Source organism: Nematocida homosporus, assembly GCF_024244095.1.
Source record: "Nematocida homosporus strain JUm1504 chromosome Unknown 4493, whole genome shotgun sequence".
Lineage (NCBI taxonomy): Eukaryota > Fungi > Microsporidia > Nematocida > Nematocida homosporus.
In genome coordinates, this window is record NW_026250666.1 from 1 (window position 1) to 22,196 (window position 22,196).

A 22,196-nucleotide genomic window follows, 5' to 3' on the forward strand; every position below is an offset into this window, starting at 1 on the left:
GTTGAGTTGAGTTAGGTTAGTATATTTAGTCAGCCAAAGCTAAATGTGCCCTTGGATTACCTATTTAGGCAAATTTTGAAAGCCAATCCAAATCCATGCATAATACTACTCCTCTTACAGACAATCTAAATATAAACACAATTCCCTTGAACTTTAGCACTTTCGCAAGTAATCTTCCTAAACAAGTTGCCCTCCCGCCGCTAGGTCATGATTATGACCAGGTTGCTAATATCATTCACCCGGAGATTCTTAAGTACCACTACGAGGTGCTTCATCGCGGATATGTGGATCGGTACAATGCGGCTGCAGCAAACTTTACGGACCAGTCGATTGAGAACTTTCTCAGTGGATCGGGTATTACGGATCCGGGGCGAAATAAACAGTTCTTGTTTGGTGGCTACATCAACCATGCTCTCTACTGGCGCTCGTTCTCTCACGATGCAGCTAACTATCAGATGTCTCAAAATCTGGCTGCTCTATTCAACCAGGCTTTTAAGAGCCGAGAAAGCTTCAAAGAGGAAGCAACTAAGGCCATGAATCAGATCCATGGCTCGGGCTGGCTTTGGGTCATGTACTCCCCTCAGGCAGACCGGGTTTATCTTAACATCAGCAGTGAGCACTGGTTCCCTGTTCAGGACGTTCCCTTGCTTGCTGTGGACGTCTGGGAGCACGCGTATCTCTGGTACAGCGAGAAAGGCTGCAAAGTCCAGTACATCAGCAAGATTCTGGATGCACTCAACTGGAAGTATGCCAGTGAGCGGCTGGATCTAGCCTTGGCAGCCAAGGAACAGGATAAGAAACAAAGCGGCCTTCCGGCGTCGGATCCGGGCATTCCCGCTAATGTCTTATTGAAGGGCTGCCACACAAGTTAGTATTCAGTTATGTTGAGTTAAGTTGTGTTATGCTAATTCAACTCAATTGGTGGATGCCAGATCAATATTATCTAAATCCTAACCCAATATTATCCAAATACCAACCAAATACCAACATAACCCAATCCAATTTGATTGCAATAAATCGGCTTTTCCATTATCTATGTGGTGTCCTCGCCGGCCTCCACTTTAAAGTGAGTTATCTACAAGGGCAAAGTTCTGTAATATTTATCGGCCTGGTACTGATCGCAGCGAACGCGATTAAATCTCAAATTAGAAATCACGACCTCAAATTAGTATTTATACTCTGAGTTGGTGAACTATCTCAAGATGACGTACGATAAAGAGAACTTAAGATATACTAACTCAATACTATCCCTTTCCCGGAGCACGACAGTTTAAGATAGTTAATTAGCCTATCATTCATAGTATGGCACCGAAACTCACAAAGAAACATATAAGTAAATCCATCGCGTGTTCCATTGTATTTGTGCCCTATATTATGCAACGCAGGCGGATCTGGGTTGTGAACCGAACCCATAAATAACATATGCTCAATATAATGGAGTAGTCCTTGATACTTCGCCGGCTCCTTGAAATATCCTCCACAGGCACCCAATACTAACCCAACTTACAAAACACCCCCAGCATAGCAGGATATTCCTTTGAAAAGCATGTAGACTGGCCACATTTATACTTAAGATTCGACTGTTAATGCGTCCCATAAGGAAAGGACAACCGACCCGAACACAAACATAAACAACAATATTGCATATCATTGATAACACCAACCACTTTTATTACTTAGACATAAAGTGGTTGTAATACGATATGTAGTGGTTATAAAGCATAGCTTCTTTGCCCGTTTCGAGCACCGGCCCGTGTTCATTGTATCGCTCTTTGTAGAGCAGATCGTAGTACTGGGCGCAGTAAACCTCGTATTGCAGCCGCCAGTTAGAAGAAGGCGAAAAAGGCTGAATGTCTTTGTTAATGTGCCCGCGAGTAGAAAATAGAAGCCGGTTTGCTTGTGGCGCCTCGGGCACGGTCGGTATCACCATTCGAGCTGTTGCTGGCCGGCTTCGGGTCTGTTTCTTCCCGCCACAGCATCCTTTTGCACGGTGACAAGCCAGCAGACGGCTCTGTGCTTTCTCTTGTTGGATTTGGGCCTCTTTGAGCATGGCCATCCTATAGCGATACGCCTCAAAGACAGGCGTGCCATGGGTCTTTAGATAGCGCACTGTTGTATTCCAGAAATTGAGCTGCTGACTTTTCTGCCGCCCTAGTATATAGGCATTATCGGATGTTGAAAGATGATCAAAAATAGCCCGTATTTGCCAAATCAGCCGGCGGCGCTTGACCTGCCGCTTGTGCTCCTTCTGCATATTGCCGGTTTTGATTTCTCGATAGATAATTTCGGCTAGTAGCGAGCCCAGCTCGCCCAAACTTCTGATAAAGAACTTCATGTCCTTGGCGATAGTGGAAAACACAATCGAAGACAAATTAAGGTCTTTTACATGAACAAAGACATCAAGCACGGACTTCACTTGGGTCTTAAGCTGCACAGGCCGCCAGGTACTAAGCATACTTTTGCGCCTTTCTTCCTCGTCATCCAATCTATTCTTAGTAGTTTCCATGCTTTTTTTCGTAACCCGACCTATATCTGTGATCGGTGTATCGTTTTGATTTCTTTTGGCATTTAAATCGATCAAACCTTATTTATATCTCCTGAATCAGCCTCCTTTAGGACAAGTGCCTTTGGCCGTGTCCAGTAGAAACATCGCTTATGAAACTATGCTCGATCAGCATTATAAATACTTATCTAACCTGATGCCAATCCAATGAAGTTTACCCTGTTGCTTGTTATTGTGGCTATACTATTTACATATCTTGCTCACGCCGGAGTTTGTCCGGAAAGTAAATATCCTTCGCCCCAGAATCAGACCGACAACCGTCCTGCCGTTCCAAATAACGGGACAGCCCAGCCACAGACTCCAGATTCTAATCCAAACAGCAACCCGCCTCCCGCTGCTGTTGCCAGTACTTGTCTTGATCTTGATAAATCTGATGAATCTTTTATTCAATCAAAACAGACAAACCAGTATCTCGCTGCTTGTGAAAAATGCGCCACGTCTACGCATAGTGTTATGGCTATGATATTCGCCAACCGTGGCGACGAACCTGCCCGTTGGAGATTTGAAAGTATTGGGGGGAAATGTGCCATTAAAAATCTCCACTACAATATGTATCTCAGCAATTGTCCTGATTGTATATCTGGCAGTGGCAGTGGCTTTGGCTTGCCTGCAGTTGCTCTTTACAAAACCTCCGTGGACAAAAGCTCACTTGATGAACTTTGGGAAGTTATACGGGATGATCAAGGACATTTCACTTTCCGAGTTGCCTCTTCGGGGCAGTACTTATCTCTCTGTCAGGGATGCTTCCCCGGCAAAAACACTATGCGAACACAAGCAACCCTTCAAACAAGACCGTCTGGTACCTCTTCTGCGCCCTCATATATGCTTTGGGATGTAGTTACTTCTACAGCCGCGCCTGCTGCCTAAGCCAATAAATATATCAGTTTATGCATCTCATCTTACTCAATACTAGTTCAACGGTGTTTCACAATGCCCAATGCCAACATCAATTATGAAACACTGTTCGATCGGCATCATAAATAAGATACTACCAACTCATCACCCGATGAGACTTTCTCAACAGATCGCTACTTTAATTGTATTATCTATTCGCATGGCGCGCGCTGAAATTTGCACAGATAGCAAATACTCTGTCCTCCAAGGCCGTATCGGCAATGTCTCAGTCGATCCAAACACCTTTCGTTTGTGGCCAAAGAACGAACTAGGTCAGCAAAGTGCCCACACAATTTGTCCCACCGGATATTCGTGTGACAACGGCCAGTTGTCGCTTCTTTTAGAATCCAAAGCAACGCCCGTGGCCCAAAACCCCATTGATGGCAGAATCCAGACCTATAAGTACAAACCCAATGCTAACATTCCCCCAACTATCGATAACAGTACCTGCCTTGGTCTTGATAGATTTAGCGAAGTCTTTCTGCAATCAAAACACACAGACCAGTATCTCGCTGCTTGTGAAAACTGTGCCACGTCTAAGCATGGTGTTATGGCTATGATATTCGCCAGTTACGGCGACGAACATGCCCGTTGGAGATTTGAAAGTATTGCCGGAAAGTGTGCCATTAAAAACCTCCACTACAATATGTATCTCAGCAATTGCCCTGATTGTATATCTGGCAGTGGCCGTGGCTTTGGCTTGCCTGCCGTTGCTCTTTACAAAACGGCTGTGGACAAAGGCTCACTTGATGAGCTCTGGGAAGTTATACGGAATGAGTTGGACCAATTTTATTTCCGAGTCGCCTCTTCTGGGCAGTACTTATCTCTCTGCCTGGGTTGCTTCCCTGGTAAAAACAGCATGCGAACACAAGGAACCCTCCAATCACGGCCTGATGAGACCGCCCCTGTTCCCTCGTATATGCTTTGGAGTGTAATTACCCCCACAGATGAACGTTCAGCCTAACCCAATAAATATATCGGCTTAGTACCTTTTGTCTTTTGCCCTGCCCACAATACTAACCCAATACCAGCACTGTTTCACGGCACCCAATACTAACATCAGCTATGAAACACTGTTCGATCAGCATCATAAATAAGATACTACCAACTCTCCACCTGATGAGATTATCAAAAACCCTATCTGTACTTCTTGCCGTTTATACTGGACATGCTCGCTCGGAAGTCTGCCATATTAATGTTCAAAGCCGTCTTCAGGGCGCACCCGATGCTCCTAAATTCACCAAGTACCGCCTTTATCAGTTCTGGCCTAGAGATAGCTTGAGCCAGGTTAGAAACACTCCTAACTGCCCCATAGGTGCTACCTGTCTGCCTAATTACATCATGCCTGCCAGTTCATTTGATAAACAAACTCCCAATATTAGCCCAATAGCTCCGCCGACCGAGCAGACTCAACTCAAAAACATCAAGTTCCATCCAAAGGTGTACGTTCGAACTGCAACTGCCGGCAGCGGCTGTCTCGGGCTGGAAGATCTTGGCCCAATTAGTTTTATGTCCGAGCAAACCCGGCTCTACCTTGCCGCCTGTAAGGACTGCACCGATGCCAGCTATCGGACGATGGCCATGGTTTACTCCTCCTTTGACAACCCCAAGGCAAAATGGATACTCACTAATGTCAACGGCAAGTGTGCCATCAAAAACGTGGCATCTAATATGTTCCTCAGTCGTTGTAAAAACTGCACTGCCAACCTCGGGCCTGATCTGATCTCTATTTCGGCCAAGCAAATCATTGATGACTCCCCCAACGAACTATGGAATGTTATTCAGAAAGAAGATAACACATATATGTTCCAGTCTGCTGCCACTGGCGAGTACCTAGCTGTCTGTGAAACCTGTCTTGCTCACAACACTACAATCTCCTCTCCTGCTGCCCTTTTCTCGATCGAATCAAATGAGCCTGCTTATGTGACCTGGGCTGTCCACACCAAGAAGGATACCTCCACACTTCCCGTGCCATCCTAATGCCTCCAGCAGCTTGCCTTGGCCTTCTATTCATAAATGCAATAAACCACTACTGTTGAGTTGAGTTGGGTTATGTTGAGTTAGTATTGTGTTGTGTTGAGTTGTGTTGAGTTGAGCTATGTTGTAACGTAATGTGTTGGTATTGGCGCTGGCATTAGTATTGGCAATGGGATCAATTTATTGAACAAGAGGCAATGTGTTTTGCCATAGTATTGGGTTAGTATTTATGTTTAAGTTGGACTGGGTTTAGTTTAATGCTAAGTTGGCATTAGATTGAATTAGTTTAATTCACTAGCTTCAATAGCAGCTGATGTCCAAGCCAATACCAGCACTGTTTCACGGCACCCAATACTAGCATCAGCTATGAAACACTGTTCGATCAGCATCATAAATAAGATACTACCAACTCTCCATCTGATGAGATTACCAAAAGCCCTATCTGTACTTCTTGCTGTCTATACTAGTCCCCTGAAGGCCGCGGTATGTCCCCCTACTAAATACAGCATTCTTCAAGCCGACGCAAACCATGCCTATGTTGATCCAAATACCATCATGGGCCTGAACAAGAGTTCGGTGTGTCCACCCGGATATACCTGTGTCCCCAACTATTTTATGAACTCGCCCCAATCTATGTGGCCGCCAAAGCTGCTTAAGTACACCAAAGGCCCGCTCGCCAAACTCCATTCCGACCAGATATACATCCCGACTACGGCCCCTGGTGGTGGATGCCATGGTCTAGAAGAGTTAGATGAAATCGCACTCAGGTCGCCCCACAACGGCCTCTATCTAGCCGCCTGCAAGGACTGTCTTACGACAACCAAGAAGATCCCCGCAATGATTTACAGCTCGTTTAGCAACCCTCTTGCCAAATGGAAGCTCTCGGTAATCGACGGCAAGTGTGCTATCAAAAACATCTACTATGACTTGTTCCTAACCACGTGTCCTGATTGTGCTCCCGCTCGTAAACCAACTATCCTGGCTGTTGACGCCAAAAGCATTGACGAAAACCAAAACACCGAGCTCTGGGAAGTAGCCCGCAAACTCGACGGCAACTTTACATTCAAATCTGCCGCCACCGGTGAGTACCTAACCAACTGTGTGGGATGTTTCGCTGACCTCACAACGAAACCCATTTTGACAGTCTACAGCACCGCCCGCGACCAAAGCTTTGTAGCCTGGGCCGCCGAAATCAAACAATCCGATGCGCTTATTTAATCCAACTCTAAACTACTATCTGTCAATCGACCTATAATTCAATAAAAGATCACAAATACCTTAGGGTCAGTAGTGAATTCTAACTACATGAAGATTACATTGCTTTTATTATTTACCCACCGCCCACTACCTCAGCACTAGTCTAACTATCTCAACTTAATACTAAACCAACCTAATATCAACTTAATACAAATATTCAAAACTTCACAAAGGCTTACAATTTCAAAAACATTTCAGAGTGCTTTCTTTAAATTTAGTTGGGTTTAGTTTAGTATTAAGTTAGTATTGGGTTAGTATTATGTTGTATTTGGATCACTTTAGTCATATGTTGAGTTTATTGTTAAGTTGTGTTTATTAAGTTGAGTATGGGTTAGTATTAGAATAAACAAGGAGAGTTGTGTGATAATCAGATCACTTTGCTGTAATAGCTTTCAATTTATCACGGCCTTAGACTCGTTGTTGAGATGACATAATCCCGATATTGCGTAGGCAAAGACAGGCAAGAGTAAGTTGTCATTAACTCCGGCATAGTACTCAGCAGCCCCGACCAGTAAATAAAGACCCAGGGGGTAATTAATCCCCAATAGTTGCAACACAACCATAGCTACCATTCCGCCAGCCAAACTTCCCACCAGGCTCTTATGACCGCCCTTCTCACGAGGAAAGAAAGAGGCAACACTGTCCACAATGCAGACCGATGACAAACAGAACCAAGCCCGCTCGTGGTTTGACACGCCCTCGACGACAAAAAAGCAGCTGCACAACAGCCACACATGGGACAGCACTTGTTTCTGGTCCTTTTCTGAGACAAAACCAGCGACCAAGTTCCATCTATCTATTTCACAACGGAAGATCCGGCTGTAGACCGCATTAATGCGCGGCAGCAAAGAGAAGAGAGTCATTGCCCCAACCATCTGTACACGAGCCACTTCTAAAGGCACCACCCAAAGGTAAGCGAATATCGCAAAGTGAAACATCTTTCTTTTGAAGTTAGTCGAGGCCCCAGCCCAAATAAGACCGGCCTGAATGCCACCAACTACTCCAACCAACAAAAAACTCCTTAGCCACCACATCCAAAGCCAGCGATTCTGCAACACCACCACTAGTTCTGTTAAAGCATAAACAGCCACGGGCCGTAAACAAACTCCCAAGCTCACCTCCCTAATTCGAGCGGCCAGGCCAAAAAAGACAACCTCTGATATCACCGATCGGCGCAACATGTAGTGCAACCCACCCCAACAGACAATCATTTCGGTATCAATCTCTTCCTTCTCCAAGTACAACCAGGCCATTATGCCCGCCACAACAACCAACTCCAGCCCACCTAGTTCATGACTCAGCACGCCTCCAACAATTTCTAACAATGCCACACTACGAACAAACCGATCAAAAACATCAGTTTTAGCCCGGCCCAGCCTAGCATTTGTTTGACCAATCAAAGGCCAATCTGCCCACCAATCTTTGCTTTGAAACGTCGGCACCATTCTTCTTTCCAGAAACAGACAGGAAAACATGGAAATATATAGGCAAGTCAAGATGCCACTGTGTATCGGGGCCTTCTTTTTCATCTCCCTAGGAATGAACTTCTTCTCGTCTTTCCTTCTATCCAAGGACGACTATGATTTTAGGTTTCCGCTCTTTCTGGGCTCCATTAGCCATCTTATTCATTTCGGGCTTTCCGTGATCGGAATTGTGATGTTTAGAAGTCCCCCCTGCGAACAAACGCTCCATTCGCCAATTCCCTACCTTATTAGGAAAAAGATAGGGTCGCCGATCGACAAAACCCCAAGTTTATCTCGCAAGAGAACCCAAGCACCAGTTTCGCAGATTTGGCGCCAGCCCGATGAGCAGGAGTCCGGGCGCACTTTTAGAATTCTTCAGATTTGTTATGCCTTCCTGCTTAATATTGGTGCTTTTGATGCCTGGATCATTACTTGCGCTCTGTGCGGGTCGATTGATAACGGATTTTCGGGGTATGCCCTTCGCTCGGTTCCGCTAGCCTTTTACACAATGCTTAAATCCAGCTCGCCTATCTTTATTTTGATTTCACGGTTTCTCTTCCAATTAGAAGAGCCCTCCATGCCATTAATTGGCACTATTTGTATCATTGCCACGGGTGTGTTTTTCGCCTCTAAGAGCGACACTGTGGTCTATCGGTTTCAGCCCATCTGTATGATTCTTAGCTCCTGTGTAATGGGAGGGTTTCGTGGGGCTTTTTTAGAGTACTTTATCAAACAGAACATCACCAGACACAATAATATACTATACAATCTCTGTGTGGTTTCTCTTCTTATGGGAATCTTCCTTTGTACGGGCTTCTTTCTCTTTGAAGGCGTTCACAACCTACTTCAGCTTAAGGCATTTGCCACCCTCTCCTCCACTTTGAACTGTCTGTTTTTAATCTTCGGCAGCAGCGTAGTGTCGTTCTTTCTTTGTGTTACCGAGTACACATTAATTTCAAAGACCAGTGTCATTACTCTCTCCGTTATCGGCATTGTCAAAGAGCTAATAATCATTGCCATTTCCGTTTGCCAGGGCAAGATTCACCTGTCAGTCGCCAACATGTGTGGTCTCTGCACCGCCTCAGTTGGAGTGTTGCTATTCTCATGCCGCCATCTCTTCACAACCGGCAACCCATTAATGCCTCCCCCTCTTCTCCAAGCCGATACTTCTGCCGCCGAAAAAACGCCCATCGAGTACAACAGCTCCTCCACCACCACAGCCGATCTCAGTACAATCTCTCAACCTGCATAGACTAATAAAGACACATTTATTATCGTATTGAGTTGGGTTGAGTTTAGTATTGAGTTGAGTTGGGTTTTGTATTACGATAGGTCAAGTTTCGTATTGAGTTGAGTAAATCTAATCTAAATCAAACCAAACCCAATACTAAACTTAACCCAACTCAATACTAACATAATACTAACACAACCCAACCCAATACTAACCCAACCTAACACAACCCAACACCAACACAACCCAACCCAAATCAAAACCAAAATCAAAATCACAAACAACTTAATTTAATTCAACTTAATCCAAACAAAACGAAATACTAGACTCGCACATACCACAACTCAATCTGCCGAATATTAAATGCCTCGTTATGGCTCAGCCGCTCATTGCGAAAAGTATCCACCGGATGCGACTCGCCCCGTAATAAGTCCTTAGCCAGTACTAGCCCAAAACGAGCATCACTACACCCAAAGGCCAGGTACTCTTTCTTTGCCATAATGTAAAAGCTACTCTCACCCCCACCATGCACTCCATAAAGATTAAGAATAGAGTTATAGGCCCCTTGTGTACACTGTTTTCGGGGTGTACTAAAACGAAAGAGAGTCGTATTACTCGTTCCAAAAGACGTCCGCTGGTATTCCAACCGATTGGTAAAAATAGCCCCAAAAACACGTTGATACTCCTCACTAGAAGAATCGTCCTCCATTATCGCCAAGATAAAGCACCCACCCGACGGTCCTTCCTGTGCTTTGCTCATTAAAGTCGAAAGAGCAAACCCATGGAGTTCAGAAGAATAAACCAAAGAAAGACCACTAGCACCCGGCAGCAAGATATCAATAAGAGTTGTTTTAAGCTTCTGAACCATACATTGAGTCATCACAAAGGAAGAGATCTCCTGCGCACCGTACATTAAATACTCTTTTGGCAAGCTATAACTATTCTCTAAACTCCCAGATTGAACTCTAAGTATATCTACCAATGAGTCTGTCTCTTCTTTCTGGTTCTCTTTAAAGCCCGCCATGATTTTGCAAAACCACGAAATACTATTGAGTTGAGTTAGTATTAGTTTGAGTTTAGTTAAGTTTAGTTAAGTTAAGTTGTGTATTATGTTAGGTTCAGTTGTGTTAGATTATGTTGTGTATTGAATTAGGTTAAGTTAAGTTGGGTTAGATTGAGTTGAGTTAAGTTAAGTTAAGATAGGACAGAACAACCAAAGTACTAGCCAAATGCCAATCTAATATGACTCAAACTAACACACAACTTAACTAAACACAACTTAATGCAAACTTAACATAACTTAATACAAACTTAACTCAGTACATAACTCAACCCAACACAACCCAACTAAACACAACATAATACTAAACTTAACTCAATACATAACTCAACTAAACACAACTTAATACATAACTTAACTCAACTCAATCTAAGGCGATTAAAAGATCAAAACAAACTCCATATGTTATTAGATGTTATTAAATTGAGATAATGATACTAACCCAAGGAGATAGTAATATTAAACGAAATAATTAAGCCGGCAGAGGGAAATGAGTCTGGCGATGATTAACAGCCTTCAAGAAGACTGAAGTCTTAAGTACGGCAGGGTCACCACCTAGTTCTTTAATGAACTCAGCTGCCGGAACCCGAATACCTAATGTAGCCGTCCCAATCTCACCAACCAGGGCCACAATCACCAAGTACTCAGTTGAACTAATCTCCAAAACATCCCCCTGATTCGTACTCCACATAATATTCGTCTCATCAGCAACATACTGCGGAGCCAATCTTAAAGTCAGCAACGCAAATACATCACAAACTGAAGCATAAGCAGCATCAGGCAAAGTACCAGCAAAGAACTTATCTATTTTAGTCTGAAGTACTCCTTCACCCTTCAAAGTATTCACACTTCCTTCTTTAAAGAAAGTCTGAGCAATTACTTGAATAGTTTGATTAGGAAGATTTTGAAATCCAAATAAAAACGGATTTTTGATCTTATCATGTAACAATCGGTCCATTAAAAGGTCATACTCCTTAGGAGCATTAGCAAACGACTTATTATCATCACGATCACTACTACCCAACCCAAAATTCATCTTAGGCGGCAGTAACATTGAAAGGTCTTTGTCCACCACCAGACGCGGGACATTTTCATGCAGATTCACTTCATGAAGCATATGTTTAATGTACTCCTTCTTAAACAACCCAACAATCTCACTCTTCACAATCTCACGTCTAGTATGTAACATTCGAATATTATAAATCACCGCCACAAAAGCAGCCACAATCAAGACGGCATGAAGAAGAAATCCATTCTTTCGGACAAACCACCACCCATTCTTGTCTGTCATTTTCCGACAAAGAAAATTTGCCCCTATATGTTCCCCCTCCTATCTCTCCCATCTCCTTTCTACTTATTTCATGTCCAATTTAAACCCCCCACCAACCCCATTACTTCAATCTAAATCAAAATCTTACTTCAATCCTATCAAATTTCGTTAAAATTAATATCCAGAAAGAACTTACTCAACTCAACTTAATACTTACCTTAATACCTACTCAATACTTACTCCACTTACCTTAACTGAACCCCATAGAGTTAACATCAAGTTGAGTTAGATTGAGTTAGATTGAGTTGGGTTTACATGGGCTTAAGATAATATTAAGATAGGATTCGGGTAGGATGGGTTGGGTTGGGATAAGATTAAGTTATGTTATGTGAGTTATGTTATATTTACTCAAACTCTTAGTATTTACTCAACTCATCCTCTTATATCCTGCTAATACTAAACTTAACCCAACTCAACTTAACCCACCTCAATCCAATACTAAACTTAACACAATCCAATACTTAACTCAACTTAATCCAATCCTAACTCAACTTAACACAACTTAATCCAATACTAAACCAATATAAACCCACTCAACCCAACTTAACTTAACTCAACACAACATACTAAATCTAACTCATTTAAGCGTTTATTATGATCTTTATGAGGCAGAAACGGCCTTAAGCGGTAGTTTCTACGGCTGGACTAGGAGCAACAGCTCGTCCGGTAAGAGCTTTACGCACTAACTTCTTCTTCCCCTTTAGATGGATCACGAAGTTCTGTAAGTCAGCTTCAATCCCTGGATAAGGATCGACTACTTTACGCGTAAACAGTAAATTAACCAAGGCACTTCTTGATTTAGTCACATACTCCTGACCAATATTACGAGATAAGAGTCTAGCCATTGAATATCCAATCAGTAAACCCAAGCGGTCAATCCTCTCCTCATATACGTTCTGTCGCGTAGCTAAATCAGCCTCAATTGGTAATTCAAGGCCAAAGTCATAATCTAACGTTAAAAAGTAAAATAGATAAGCCATACGTGAATAAGCAAAGGCCGAATAGACCGAAAGACTTCCATAAGTCATATCCTTAAAGAACTTCTCAGCCAAAGCCCTTTCTGGACTCTTCCCACCCGATAAGTTTAAGCCCTTGAATAACATATCCACATCAGTTCCAGTCAAGTGAGATCGTACTTCCTCAGCCATTAACTTCTTATCTACGCCATTAACAAGCTCCAGAAGTTCAGTTACTAAGTCAACAGCCCTTGCAGCCGGTCTACCTTTATCATCATACCTATAAGAATCAACTTCAGAAGAAAAGAGACCAAAAATATCAATAAGCTTATCAGCGATATCAGCAAAAGCTTCTTGCCGATTAGGAATACTCCTTCCAAACTCTTCTAAAGCCGATTGAATCTCAGCTTCAGTTCTTGGCCCAAAAAAGATAGGAGCAGTTCTAGTAGCTAAGAACTTCTTAAGTTCATCCCTACTTACATCAGCAGGTCTTGTTTTTAACAACTCATCTACTACTGCCTTATCTTTGATAGCTAAAGTAATATCACTACGAACAAAAACACGACGAAGAGCTAGATATAAATCTAGTTGTGGAAAAGACATACTTAAATAGTTAACACTATCTCTAGGGAAGTGTTCTGGGTAATGATCATCTAAATGCTTTTTTAAGTAGGCAGCATTCTTAGCTTGAGCTGGTCCTCCTGGGAATTTCTCTACCTTCTTAGCGAACATACAGTCATTAGCTCCTTCCTTAACCCAGGAATAGAACATAGAACCCATGGCTTCGGGATAAACTCGATTAAATTTAAACTCATAAACGGCCCAAATATAAGCAGCTATACCAACTACTACTGCAGTCATTATGATGTAAAGTCCATACTTATTAGAAGACTTGACTGGACGAGTTGAATTAGTCTTAGTTTGCTCAGTTTGCATGGTGCTGCAAAAAAAAGTCTATTTTATTATCTCCTGTAGCTATCTGATTGGTTGAGTTTGAGTTTGAGTTGAGTTTAGTATTGGGTTTGGGTTGGAGTTGGAAGGGGTTGTGTTGTTTATTGGTTGGATTGAGTTGGGTTTGTTTGTTGGTTTAGATTGTTTATTGGTTGCTATGTGTTATGTTGTGATTGAGTTGAGTTTGATTGAGTGGTGATATTAAGATGATATTAAGATGGTATTAAGTTGATATTAAGATGGTATTAAGTTGAGTTACGATAGTGAGTTAGCTTGTTTTAGTGTAGTACAGTGTTAGTATTGATTGGTTTGGTGTAGTACTGTGGTTGCATTGATTGGTTGAGTGATTGGGCTGTCATATTATGTCATGTTATGTCAAGTTGAGTTAGTATTGGGTTGAGTTAGTATTGAGTTAGTATTGAGTTATACCAACCTAGTAGTAAACTTAACATAACATAATACAATAAAAGGACTAAGCAATAGTCTTGCGATTTTGATCTTTACTTTACTTTAATCAACTAGGTACTTCACTTTACATTACTTAAACTTAACTAGGTACTCCACTTTACTCAACTAACACTTTACATTACTTAAACTAACACTTAACTTTACTCCACTCAAACTCTACTTTACTCTACTTAACTCCACTTAAACTAACACTTTACTCAAACTCAACTTGAGTATTAGACGAAGTCGAAGAGAGTGCGGTTGTGGCGGGGACGGGGTGGGGAGGATTTGAGGTCGGCTTGGAGTTGTGGGAGACTGGCGAAAGTTTGCATGCGCTGGAGGAAATGGGGGGAGACTTGGACTGGTTGGTCGGCAGCTTTGATTTGGTCAGTAAGTTGGGTAAGGGAAGTTTGGATGGTATCTAGACCGGGGAGATTCTCTTTGCCGTGTTTTTGGAGGAGTGTTTGGAGGGTGGCTTGAATGTCCTGGAGATGGTCAAATTGTTCGTTGCGAGTGATGGCATTGTTGATGGCTTGAAGAGATTCAGATGGGTTGGTGTTGGGTTGAGATGGGGTTGTGGTGGGGTGAGATGAGTTGGTGTTTGATTGAGGTGGGGTTGTGTTGGTGTTGGGTTGGGTGGAGTCATGTGAACTATTAGATGTGTTTGCTGCATTTGTTGCATTTGCTGCATTTGTTGCATCTGTTGTGCTGTCTGTATTAGATGATGTGTTCGTGGTTGGGGCTGGAGTTGGCTCGGACATGGTTGGAGAGGAATGGGGTGATATATAAGCTTCGCTGATTTGGTGCTTTATTGGATCTTTTTGGGTATCACTTAGATATGGACGAATTAGCGCAAAGAAAGGAGATAGACCAAAAACATGTTAGAATTGATAAGGTTAAGTGGATACTGGGTTATGTCGGGTGCCAGGGGTTTAAGTACTTGGAGTACTTGGCGCTTGGAATTCTCTTTTGCCTCTGGGAGTACACCCATGGACACCTAGATTCTTTGGGCTTAGCTAGTCCTACTAATAGCACGAACACTACTACAGATGCAGTATTTAGCCGTATGCAGCCTTATCCACTCGGACAAAGGGGAGGATTGGCTCTGGACCCTAGTCCGAGTACCTCTCCTAGTCCATCTACTCCATCAATTGTTGCACCGATGATTTATCCCTGGCTGGGATTAATAGCTGTTCAGATAGCAATTCTACTGGAAAACCTCATGGGTGAATTAATCGTTGTATTAGGGTTTTGCTGGCTCTACGGCACAACAATTATTGAGTACTTAAGTGAAGTCCTGCTTAAAATGCACCTCTTCATTTGCTTGGGTATCTTTGCCCTTATGGCCTCTTACTTTTTACTTGATCTAATCATTGGTATCTATCCTTCTTTATTACTCCCTAAAACACCCATTATTCTGATGGCCGATCCGGAAGAAGGTGAACTAACTATGATTCCTACGGCAGCTGCTGGTGATAAGACCAAAACGTTCGGTCGATGTATAGGAGCAGCTACACTCTTAACCAGTCGTATTCTTTTCTCTCTAGTTATCTTAGGAGTCAAGGTTTTTGCTTTGATCTTGATTGTGATTTCTCTTCTTGGTGGTTTTAACATCTACAGTGGTCTAATTGGGTTTTACATTCTTTCTTTAACTGCTCAGGTCTATACTTACCTCGATGCTAAATTTAACCCCAATCTCAGTCGATCCTTTCCCTATACTCTCTTGTTTCTTCATTTACTCTTTTACATTGGTGTCCTCAATTCTTCCCATTCCTACCAGCTTCTCCAATATTGCTCCGGACAAGCTCCTACTTCCTGGGCCTACACAATCTGCGATTACATGAATACCTTCAATGCCTTTAAGCCACTAAATACCCTAGCTAGCGTCTTTGGCTCCGAGTAATCAGCCTATTTTTTTCTGCGCCAAGATGCATTCACACGACGAGCCAGAGTCGCTATCTCTAGATCTCAAGGATGTTTTAGCTGAAATTAGCCAACTTGAAGAACACATCCCAGTGTTTATCAATGAAGAGTCCGACATTCTTGGTCCCGACCCTAAAATACTCCAAATGAGTCTACCGTTAAATCCTAAAGAGCGCAACTGTCTCTCCTACCCCATCTTAACTCCACCTAAACGATCTAAAATCCAAGTAACTACACAAACCACTACCTATACTTCCGTTCATCGCCACAGCCTCCGCAGTAGTCCCTTCCTCTCCGATGGCGAAGAGATGGAAGAAATCGGTGAAGAAGAAGCCGTTTGGGATACCAAAGCTGAGTGCATGGGACACTTTGATGACGAGGGTAACTTTTTGCTTAGACAGGAACAGCAGGAGACAAGCGAGCCTCTAGGACGCTTTGATGATTCAGGCAACTTTGTTATGGACCAGAGTCAAAGCGAGTCTTCAACCAGTGAAGATTGGATTGTGGTAGAGAAGAGTAAAACCAAAAAGAAGAGACAGTCCCATCCACCAGCAGAGGCGCAAAGTTACACGGCCGTTCAAAATATGCCCAAACCCGCTCCACGTAGCACCAGCCAAAGATCCATTCCAGTTTCTGATAGTCTCAGTGATACAGATAGTGAAGGGTTTACCGTAGTAAAGGATAAGAAAAGCAAATCAGCTCGTTTCAAGAAATAAAGGTTAAGTTAAGTTTGAGTTAGTTTGTGTTTGTATTGAGTTATGTTGATATTGGGTTAAGTTAAGTTGATATTGGGTTAAGTTTGGATTGTGTTAAGTTATGTTGATATTGAATTAGTATTTGATTGGTGTTTGAATTGAGTTGATATTTGAATTGAATTAGTATTTGAGGTGATATTGTACTAGTATTGAGTTTAGGTTTATGTTATACTAACCCAATACTAGTCCAATTTAGTGATTACAGAATTAGATTAAGATAAGAAAAGTATGTAGTTGATATAACTTAATTATAACTTAACTCAACTTAATCATAACTCAACTTAACCCAATCACAACTTAACCCAATACTAACACAATCTTAACTTAACCCAATACTAACACAATCCAAACACAATACCAACTTAATTGTAAATTACCATAAAAGGAAATTTATATATTCACTAACTTAACTCAATTCAAACAAATCCTATTTTCTCTTTTATTTTGACCCCCTGTCGTGTCTGTAGTCTTCTTTATGTTAAACTCTTAGATATCTGCTACGGTTAGGAGATACATATATGTCTCAATGAGGAAACACGCGTTTGTCTGATTAAATGATGAGAACAAATGCTACCTTAATCATTTCTGAGAGATTTAGATCTTAAGTACTTGTTAGATTGAGGTGGGATGTGGTGAGATAGTGTGGGGTGAAGTGAGATTGATTTGCGATGTGATGGGATGGGATAAGAAGAGTAAGAGATGTGTATATGATGTATAGTATAATCTGTTTTCCTTTTTTATTTCCCATGGCTAATCTTACTCCAATAGAACATGCTGATTTGCTTTGGAATCGTTTAAGTGCTATTTTGGGTATTTTGGTTAGTGAAGGGACAACTGCGAAAGAAGTGATTTTAGCACTTAACTCGGAGCTGGTTTTGGCCCAAATAGAAGAACTTGGGCTTGTTAAAGAAGCGTTTAGTGTTGGGTACTCAAAACGAAGACGAGATAGAGTGATTTATTCTGTTATGATTACTGGTGTTTATAGTAAATTGGCTGAAACTAAACCGGATAGAGTCTTTGAGTTACTGGAGTACTTGGAAGGTCGAGTTCGAGATGTAGAGAAACAAGTGCGCTCTAATTGTATTGCCTTTATTCTCGGCCATGCTGATTTGTTTAATTCCAGTGAAAGTAGAATGCTTATTAAAGAAATGATCGGCATACTTAAGAACAAAAGCAAGTCAATTAGACATTCTCATTTCCGATTGTTAACGGCTAATTTACCAGCCTTTTTATCTTTACTATCTAAAACAGATGGTGAATTGTTATTTAGAACTTTATTGCCTGTGATTGCTAATGCAATGGTTTCTGAACCTAAGGATACTTACTTAATCAAACGAGTCTTTGAAATAGCTTGTGCCCTAAGAACCCAGCAAAAAGTAAGACCCAATCTTTTTGCAACTCTACTTACTACCTACTCTCTTTCTGAAATTGAGTCTAATTCAGTCAATCGCTATCTTACTCGGGTTTTCTTAAAGAGTATGTCCAGTAAAGACTTCTTACTAGAATTACACCACTCTAGTCATCCTGATCTCTTTAAAGAGAACCTTCTCTACTTACTGGCTTGGAATATGCGAACACGTAAAGGTCTTTATCTTCTTTACTTTAACTTAGCCACAGAAAAGACTCTACCATTACGGCCTCAGATAGCCGTAACCCAAATGATTCTTCAAAGTCCTCTTCTAATTGACCGTAGTCCTTTCCTTCTTTGGATTGATGAATTACTAGCTCAGTACCAAACTCTTTCACCAACCGAACTAACTGCTCTCTACCAACTATACTTAGGTCAAGTAGAAACCGGCCACATACCTTTTACCCAATTCTCCACTCATACTCAGCACATCTATGAATCAGCCCCTTCACCACTTAAAGAACAAATCCTCCAATTTATTGCCCACCAGCTTAAGACCCAATTTACTCCTAAACACTCCAATCAAAACATTCCTCCCCACCAATCTATTTCACAGTATGAAATCTTTGACTTCCTAGCCAAAACAATCGCCCAATACTCACTTGTCCATGAACCTACCTGCGATCTTTTCCTACAGTACTTAAACCCTTTTATCCATCTACCCAATCATATCCCACAAATCACCAATCTATCCAACCGACTTAATTTCAGTCTTATCTTCTGGTATGTAGCCTCCCTGGCCAAAGATCTCACTACCCCCAACCCCGAGTTTCTTAACTCCCTTCAAATTTCACCTCTTGATCATCCCGATCTTAATTTAGCCACTCTTTTCTTTATCTTTGCCCAAACCAATCATTCCACTACCTTAGCCCAACTCATTCCTACCGTTCGTGAACGCATTACCCAGTACTTCTCCCAAACTCTCGATAAGATCCGCCAAACCCGAGACTATCTCCTTACTAACTACACTCCAATTGAGCAGGCTCTAACTACCTTCATAACTACTCTTATTGAAACTCATCCCGATTCCCACCCAAACCCCAATCCAGCCACAATTCTTGCCCTCCAGAATGCCCCCCAACTCACTATCCTCACTCTTTACCTTCTCAACTCCAACCATTCCATCACCAATCTCACCCGTTTTCTCAACCACTACCAACTCCAACCAATCCCACCATCCACCACCGAAACCACCCGTCTCACTGAGTACGGCATTCTCAACCCCAAAACCCAAAAGAAGTACCAAGATCTCTTCAAATCTCCACCTAATACCACCCCATCTAAATCCTCACCCAATACCACCCCATCTAACCCCAAACCCGACTCTGAACTCTCCTCCGTAACCGAACTCTCCTTCTCCACCAATCTAGACACCAATACCATCGAAGGCATCTCCCGTCTTGAAGATTAACTTACCACAATCATAACTCAACTTAATCTAATCTAATCAACTCTTAACCAAATACCAATACAAATACCAACTCAACTTAATCTAACACAATCTAAACCAAATACTAACACAACTTAACACAATACTAACTTAACTCAACTCACCCCAATCTAACCAACTGTTCTATTTATTCTTAACAGCATAGATCTCCTAGTATTAGTAAGCCGCCTTGACTTTAAAACGACAACCAGCGGTTAGTCTAGCCTTCCCACCAGTCGGCTTAGCAAGTACTGTGTTACAGTTCTTGCATGAGATGGCTAACTGTGAATGAGAGAAAATAATAGTCTTCTTCTCACAAACTCCACACTTTACATCTAAGAAGCACGAATTAGGTGTTGGTATTAGCCTCTTCTTCTTACAAGTTCTTTTAATAGTCTCAGGGGACGGATACTTCAATGACTCCATTTACAGGGAGTAAAATAAAAAAGAAGTAATATTATGACGTGGCATAGATTGATTGTTGAGTTTATTATGAAATTAGAGATAAATAGTGTTGATTTGGATTGTTAGATGATTTGTTGTAATAGTATATTGTTTTTGATTAGTATTAGGTTGGGTTTAGTATTGGATTGAGTTTAGTATTGGATTGAGATAATGATAAGTTGAAAATTGTAAATTTAGCTATTGATGTTGGAATTTGGAATTTGGAATTTTCACATCAAAGTTGACATTTGGTTCTGTCAGTTGTAGATTTCAAAAACTTAACTTAACTTAAAGATTAGGGTGGAGTAATGTGTAGTAATGTGAAGTTTAGTAAAGTAATGTGAAGTGTATTTGTTTATTATTAAGTTAATCTAAATATATCGGTTGGTATTGAGTTGGAATAGGTTAGACTGGTATGGTGTAATTGGATGTAATTGGGTTAGTATTGGGTGTAATTGGGTGTAGTGTAGTGTAGTATTGAGTTAGTATTGAGTATGTTGAGTATGTTGAGTAAATAAATTGGATTAGTTAGAGTGGTGTTGGGTTGGTTTGAGTTGGTATTGGTAGATGGGATTGAGTTGGTTTAGGGTTTGGGTTGGTTTAGGGTTGGTGTTGATATTGGGTTGAATTAGTTCCAGGCAATGGTGAGTTGGATGGTGGTGGAGTCCTTTTGGATTTTGACAGTTCTGAGAAGAAGGCGGTGGAAAATGGCACGAGTGAAGCCGGTGGTGAGATTAAGGAAAGAATCGGGGTGGCAATGAGTTAGGAGTGGAGAGGACTGGAAATTTACTTGGGTTTCTTGTTTGTCTGAATTGGGGTTAAGTTGGGGAGTACTGGCAAAATAGTTGGGAAAGATCTTGAGAAAGAGAGTAAAGATAAGATCGGGAGTAGATTCTTTGCCGGTCGCCCATTGGTGAAAGACGGCTTCTTCAGCAATCTTTTCACCAAGCATATAACCGAACTCTTCACAATCTTTGGTTTGAGAATTGATCTCTTGACAGATGCAGCCTAGAACCAAGGCTAAGGTGTTTGTAGTAGCAAGATGGCCAGGGGGCATTTAAATGAAACAAGAAAAATTCAATAATGCCCTTTCGCATGGGATTGAAGTTGTGTTTGGTTACGGGGTGTCTAAATAGTGTGGATAGAGTGATGTCCCTTCGTATGGCCATTAAGACTGAGAAATCTCTTTATTGCGTTAAGTGTGTTGAAAATGGGTTTGACTATATCTATACTAGCAATGCTCTTTTGAATGCAGAAGGTGAATATCAAGGAAAAAGGAGTGATTGTTCGTTGTCGTATGCGGAAGAGTCTTTGTTTCTGCAGCGGATTAAACGAAGAGGTCTGACTAAGTTGGGAGTGCCTTTGTTTGGGATCTTTGCTAACCAAGAGTATAGTCCGAATGAAGCGATTGGGTTTGTGAGTGGGGCCCTAGTGGAAGCTTCTGTAGAGTACACTGCCTTGTTGGGACAGTCCACTGGGGCTAATCGGTGCTTTCTCTTGCGAGAACAGGGACTAATGATCGATTCGCGCCGAGTGGGTAATTTAACACGATTTATTCGACGGTCCTGCCGGCCTAATGTACGGATTTCTTTAGAGGGCCCGGCGGAAGAATGGATGTCTTTGCCGCCTGTTAAGAAGCGCCATTTGGTTTCACGGCCGCCTTTGGCTCGTCTTTATGCTACGGCTAAGATATACCATAATAGTGAGCTGTTTTTAGATAGCAAGTACTCAGGACACCAGCATGAACAGTGGTCCTCTCCCAATGTAGCCATTGGTCCTAACGAGTTGGTGGATAAGTGTGCGTGCTCCTCAGCATGGACGTGTCTCTATGAGAAAAGTCATCCCCAGCCCAGTCGTATTGCAGTTGTTCAGAAAGAAGATCGTTCTGCTCTTCTTCATGCGCGCATGCATCGCTATGTTGTGGACTTCTTCTGTCATACCAACCTTAAACATATCCCTCTCTTAAGAAGCAAGTGTGTCTTTATGAAGATATAAATGGATTGAGTTGGGCCGACTGACTTGGCTTGGTTTGTGCAGTTAAGTTAAGTTAAGTTTAGTTTAGTATTGGGTAAGTATTTGGTAAGTATTGGTTTAAGTTGTGATATAAC

At 41.9% G+C, this 22,196-nt stretch overlaps 18 protein-coding genes across 18 annotated transcripts; 10 read left to right on the forward strand and 8 right to left on the reverse strand.

Moving 5' to 3' along the window:
- Positions 1-95: 95 nt before the first annotated feature.
- NEHOM01_1574 (superoxide dismutase, Fe-Mn family) lies at positions 96-872 on the forward strand (the record flags this gene model as incomplete). Its single annotated transcript, XM_051490452.1, has 1 exon — positions 96-872. One exon carries the CDS (start codon positions 96-98, stop codon positions 870-872), a length of 777 nt encoding a protein of 258 aa, XP_051346412.1.
- Positions 873-1,672: 800 nt separating this feature from the next.
- NEHOM01_1575 (uncharacterized protein) lies at positions 1,673-2,506 on the reverse strand (the record flags this gene model as incomplete). The annotated part of the gene is made up of 1 exon (XM_051490453.1): positions 1,673-2,506. One exon carries the CDS (start codon positions 2,504-2,506, stop codon positions 1,673-1,675), a length of 834 nt encoding a protein of 277 aa, XP_051346413.1.
- A 204-nt stretch (positions 2,507-2,710) lies between these two features.
- NEHOM01_1576 (uncharacterized protein) lies at positions 2,711-3,430 on the forward strand (the record flags this gene model as incomplete). Its single annotated transcript, XM_051490454.1, has 1 exon — positions 2,711-3,430. The coding sequence occupies one exon, from the start codon at positions 2,711-2,713 to the stop codon at positions 3,428-3,430; it is 720 nt and encodes a 239-aa protein (XP_051346414.1).
- Positions 3,431-3,500: 70 nt separating this feature from the next.
- NEHOM01_1577 (uncharacterized protein) lies at positions 3,501-4,421 on the forward strand (the record flags this gene model as incomplete). Its single annotated transcript, XM_051490455.1, has 1 exon — positions 3,501-4,421. The coding sequence occupies one exon, from the start codon at positions 3,501-3,503 to the stop codon at positions 4,419-4,421; it is 921 nt and encodes a 306-aa protein (XP_051346415.1).
- Positions 4,422-4,576: 155 nt separating this feature from the next.
- NEHOM01_1578 (uncharacterized protein) lies at positions 4,577-5,437 on the forward strand (the record flags this gene model as incomplete). Its single annotated transcript, XM_051490456.1, has 1 exon — positions 4,577-5,437. The coding sequence occupies one exon, from the start codon at positions 4,577-4,579 to the stop codon at positions 5,435-5,437; it is 861 nt and encodes a 286-aa protein (XP_051346416.1).
- A 417-nt stretch (positions 5,438-5,854) lies between these two features.
- Positions 5,855-6,652, forward strand: NEHOM01_1579 (uncharacterized protein; the record flags this gene model as incomplete). The annotated part of the gene is made up of 1 exon (XM_051490457.1): positions 5,855-6,652. The coding sequence occupies one exon, from the start codon at positions 5,855-5,857 to the stop codon at positions 6,650-6,652; it is 798 nt and encodes a 265-aa protein (XP_051346417.1).
- Positions 6,653-7,083: 431 nt separating this feature from the next.
- NEHOM01_1580 (uncharacterized protein) lies at positions 7,084-8,136 on the reverse strand (the record flags this gene model as incomplete). Its single annotated transcript, XM_051490458.1, has 1 exon — positions 7,084-8,136. One exon carries the CDS (start codon positions 8,134-8,136, stop codon positions 7,084-7,086), a length of 1,053 nt encoding a protein of 350 aa, XP_051346418.1.
- Positions 8,137-8,230: 94 nt separating this feature from the next.
- Positions 8,231-9,406, forward strand: NEHOM01_1581 (solute carrier family 35, member C2; the record flags this gene model as incomplete). Its single annotated transcript, XM_051490459.1, has 1 exon — positions 8,231-9,406. The coding sequence occupies one exon, from the start codon at positions 8,231-8,233 to the stop codon at positions 9,404-9,406; it is 1,176 nt and encodes a 391-aa protein (XP_051346419.1).
- Positions 9,407-9,707: 301 nt separating this feature from the next.
- NEHOM01_1582 (uncharacterized protein) lies at positions 9,708-10,409 on the reverse strand (the record flags this gene model as incomplete). The annotated part of the gene is made up of 1 exon (XM_051490460.1): positions 9,708-10,409. One exon carries the CDS (start codon positions 10,407-10,409, stop codon positions 9,708-9,710), a length of 702 nt encoding a protein of 233 aa, XP_051346420.1.
- A 508-nt stretch (positions 10,410-10,917) lies between these two features.
- NEHOM01_1583 (uncharacterized protein) lies at positions 10,918-11,736 on the reverse strand (the record flags this gene model as incomplete). The annotated part of the gene is made up of 1 exon (XM_051490461.1): positions 10,918-11,736. The coding sequence occupies one exon, from the start codon at positions 11,734-11,736 to the stop codon at positions 10,918-10,920; it is 819 nt and encodes a 272-aa protein (XP_051346421.1).
- Positions 11,737-12,395: 659 nt separating this feature from the next.
- NEHOM01_1584 (uncharacterized protein) lies at positions 12,396-13,667 on the reverse strand (the record flags this gene model as incomplete). Its single annotated transcript, XM_051490462.1, has 1 exon — positions 12,396-13,667. One exon carries the CDS (start codon positions 13,665-13,667, stop codon positions 12,396-12,398), a length of 1,272 nt encoding a protein of 423 aa, XP_051346422.1.
- A 698-nt stretch (positions 13,668-14,365) lies between these two features.
- NEHOM01_1585 (uncharacterized protein) lies at positions 14,366-14,890 on the reverse strand (the record flags this gene model as incomplete). Its single annotated transcript, XM_051490463.1, has 1 exon — positions 14,366-14,890. The coding sequence occupies one exon, from the start codon at positions 14,888-14,890 to the stop codon at positions 14,366-14,368; it is 525 nt and encodes a 174-aa protein (XP_051346423.1).
- Positions 14,891-14,967: 77 nt separating this feature from the next.
- NEHOM01_1586 (uncharacterized protein) lies at positions 14,968-16,032 on the forward strand (the record flags this gene model as incomplete). Its single annotated transcript, XM_051490464.1, has 1 exon — positions 14,968-16,032. The coding sequence occupies one exon, from the start codon at positions 14,968-14,970 to the stop codon at positions 16,030-16,032; it is 1,065 nt and encodes a 354-aa protein (XP_051346424.1).
- A 25-nt stretch (positions 16,033-16,057) lies between these two features.
- Positions 16,058-16,768, forward strand: NEHOM01_1587 (uncharacterized protein; the record flags this gene model as incomplete). Its single annotated transcript, XM_051490465.1, has 1 exon — positions 16,058-16,768. One exon carries the CDS (start codon positions 16,058-16,060, stop codon positions 16,766-16,768), a length of 711 nt encoding a protein of 236 aa, XP_051346425.1.
- A 785-nt stretch (positions 16,769-17,553) lies between these two features.
- NEHOM01_1588 (uncharacterized protein) lies at positions 17,554-19,626 on the forward strand (the record flags this gene model as incomplete). The annotated part of the gene is made up of 1 exon (XM_051490466.1): positions 17,554-19,626. One exon carries the CDS (start codon positions 17,554-17,556, stop codon positions 19,624-19,626), a length of 2,073 nt encoding a protein of 690 aa, XP_051346426.1.
- A 195-nt stretch (positions 19,627-19,821) lies between these two features.
- NEHOM01_1572 (small subunit ribosomal protein S27e) lies at positions 19,822-20,070 on the reverse strand (the record flags this gene model as incomplete). Its single annotated transcript, XM_051490450.1, has 1 exon — positions 19,822-20,070. One exon carries the CDS (start codon positions 20,068-20,070, stop codon positions 19,822-19,824), a length of 249 nt encoding a protein of 82 aa, XP_051346410.1.
- A 646-nt stretch (positions 20,071-20,716) lies between these two features.
- Positions 20,717-21,145, reverse strand: NEHOM01_1589 (uncharacterized protein; the record flags this gene model as incomplete). The annotated part of the gene is made up of 1 exon (XM_051490467.1): positions 20,717-21,145. One exon carries the CDS (start codon positions 21,143-21,145, stop codon positions 20,717-20,719), a length of 429 nt encoding a protein of 142 aa, XP_051346427.1.
- A 26-nt stretch (positions 21,146-21,171) lies between these two features.
- Positions 21,172-22,083, forward strand: NEHOM01_1590 (uncharacterized protein; the record flags this gene model as incomplete). Its single annotated transcript, XM_051490468.1, has 1 exon — positions 21,172-22,083. The coding sequence occupies one exon, from the start codon at positions 21,172-21,174 to the stop codon at positions 22,081-22,083; it is 912 nt and encodes a 303-aa protein (XP_051346428.1).
- Positions 22,084-22,196: the final 113 nt, after the last annotated feature.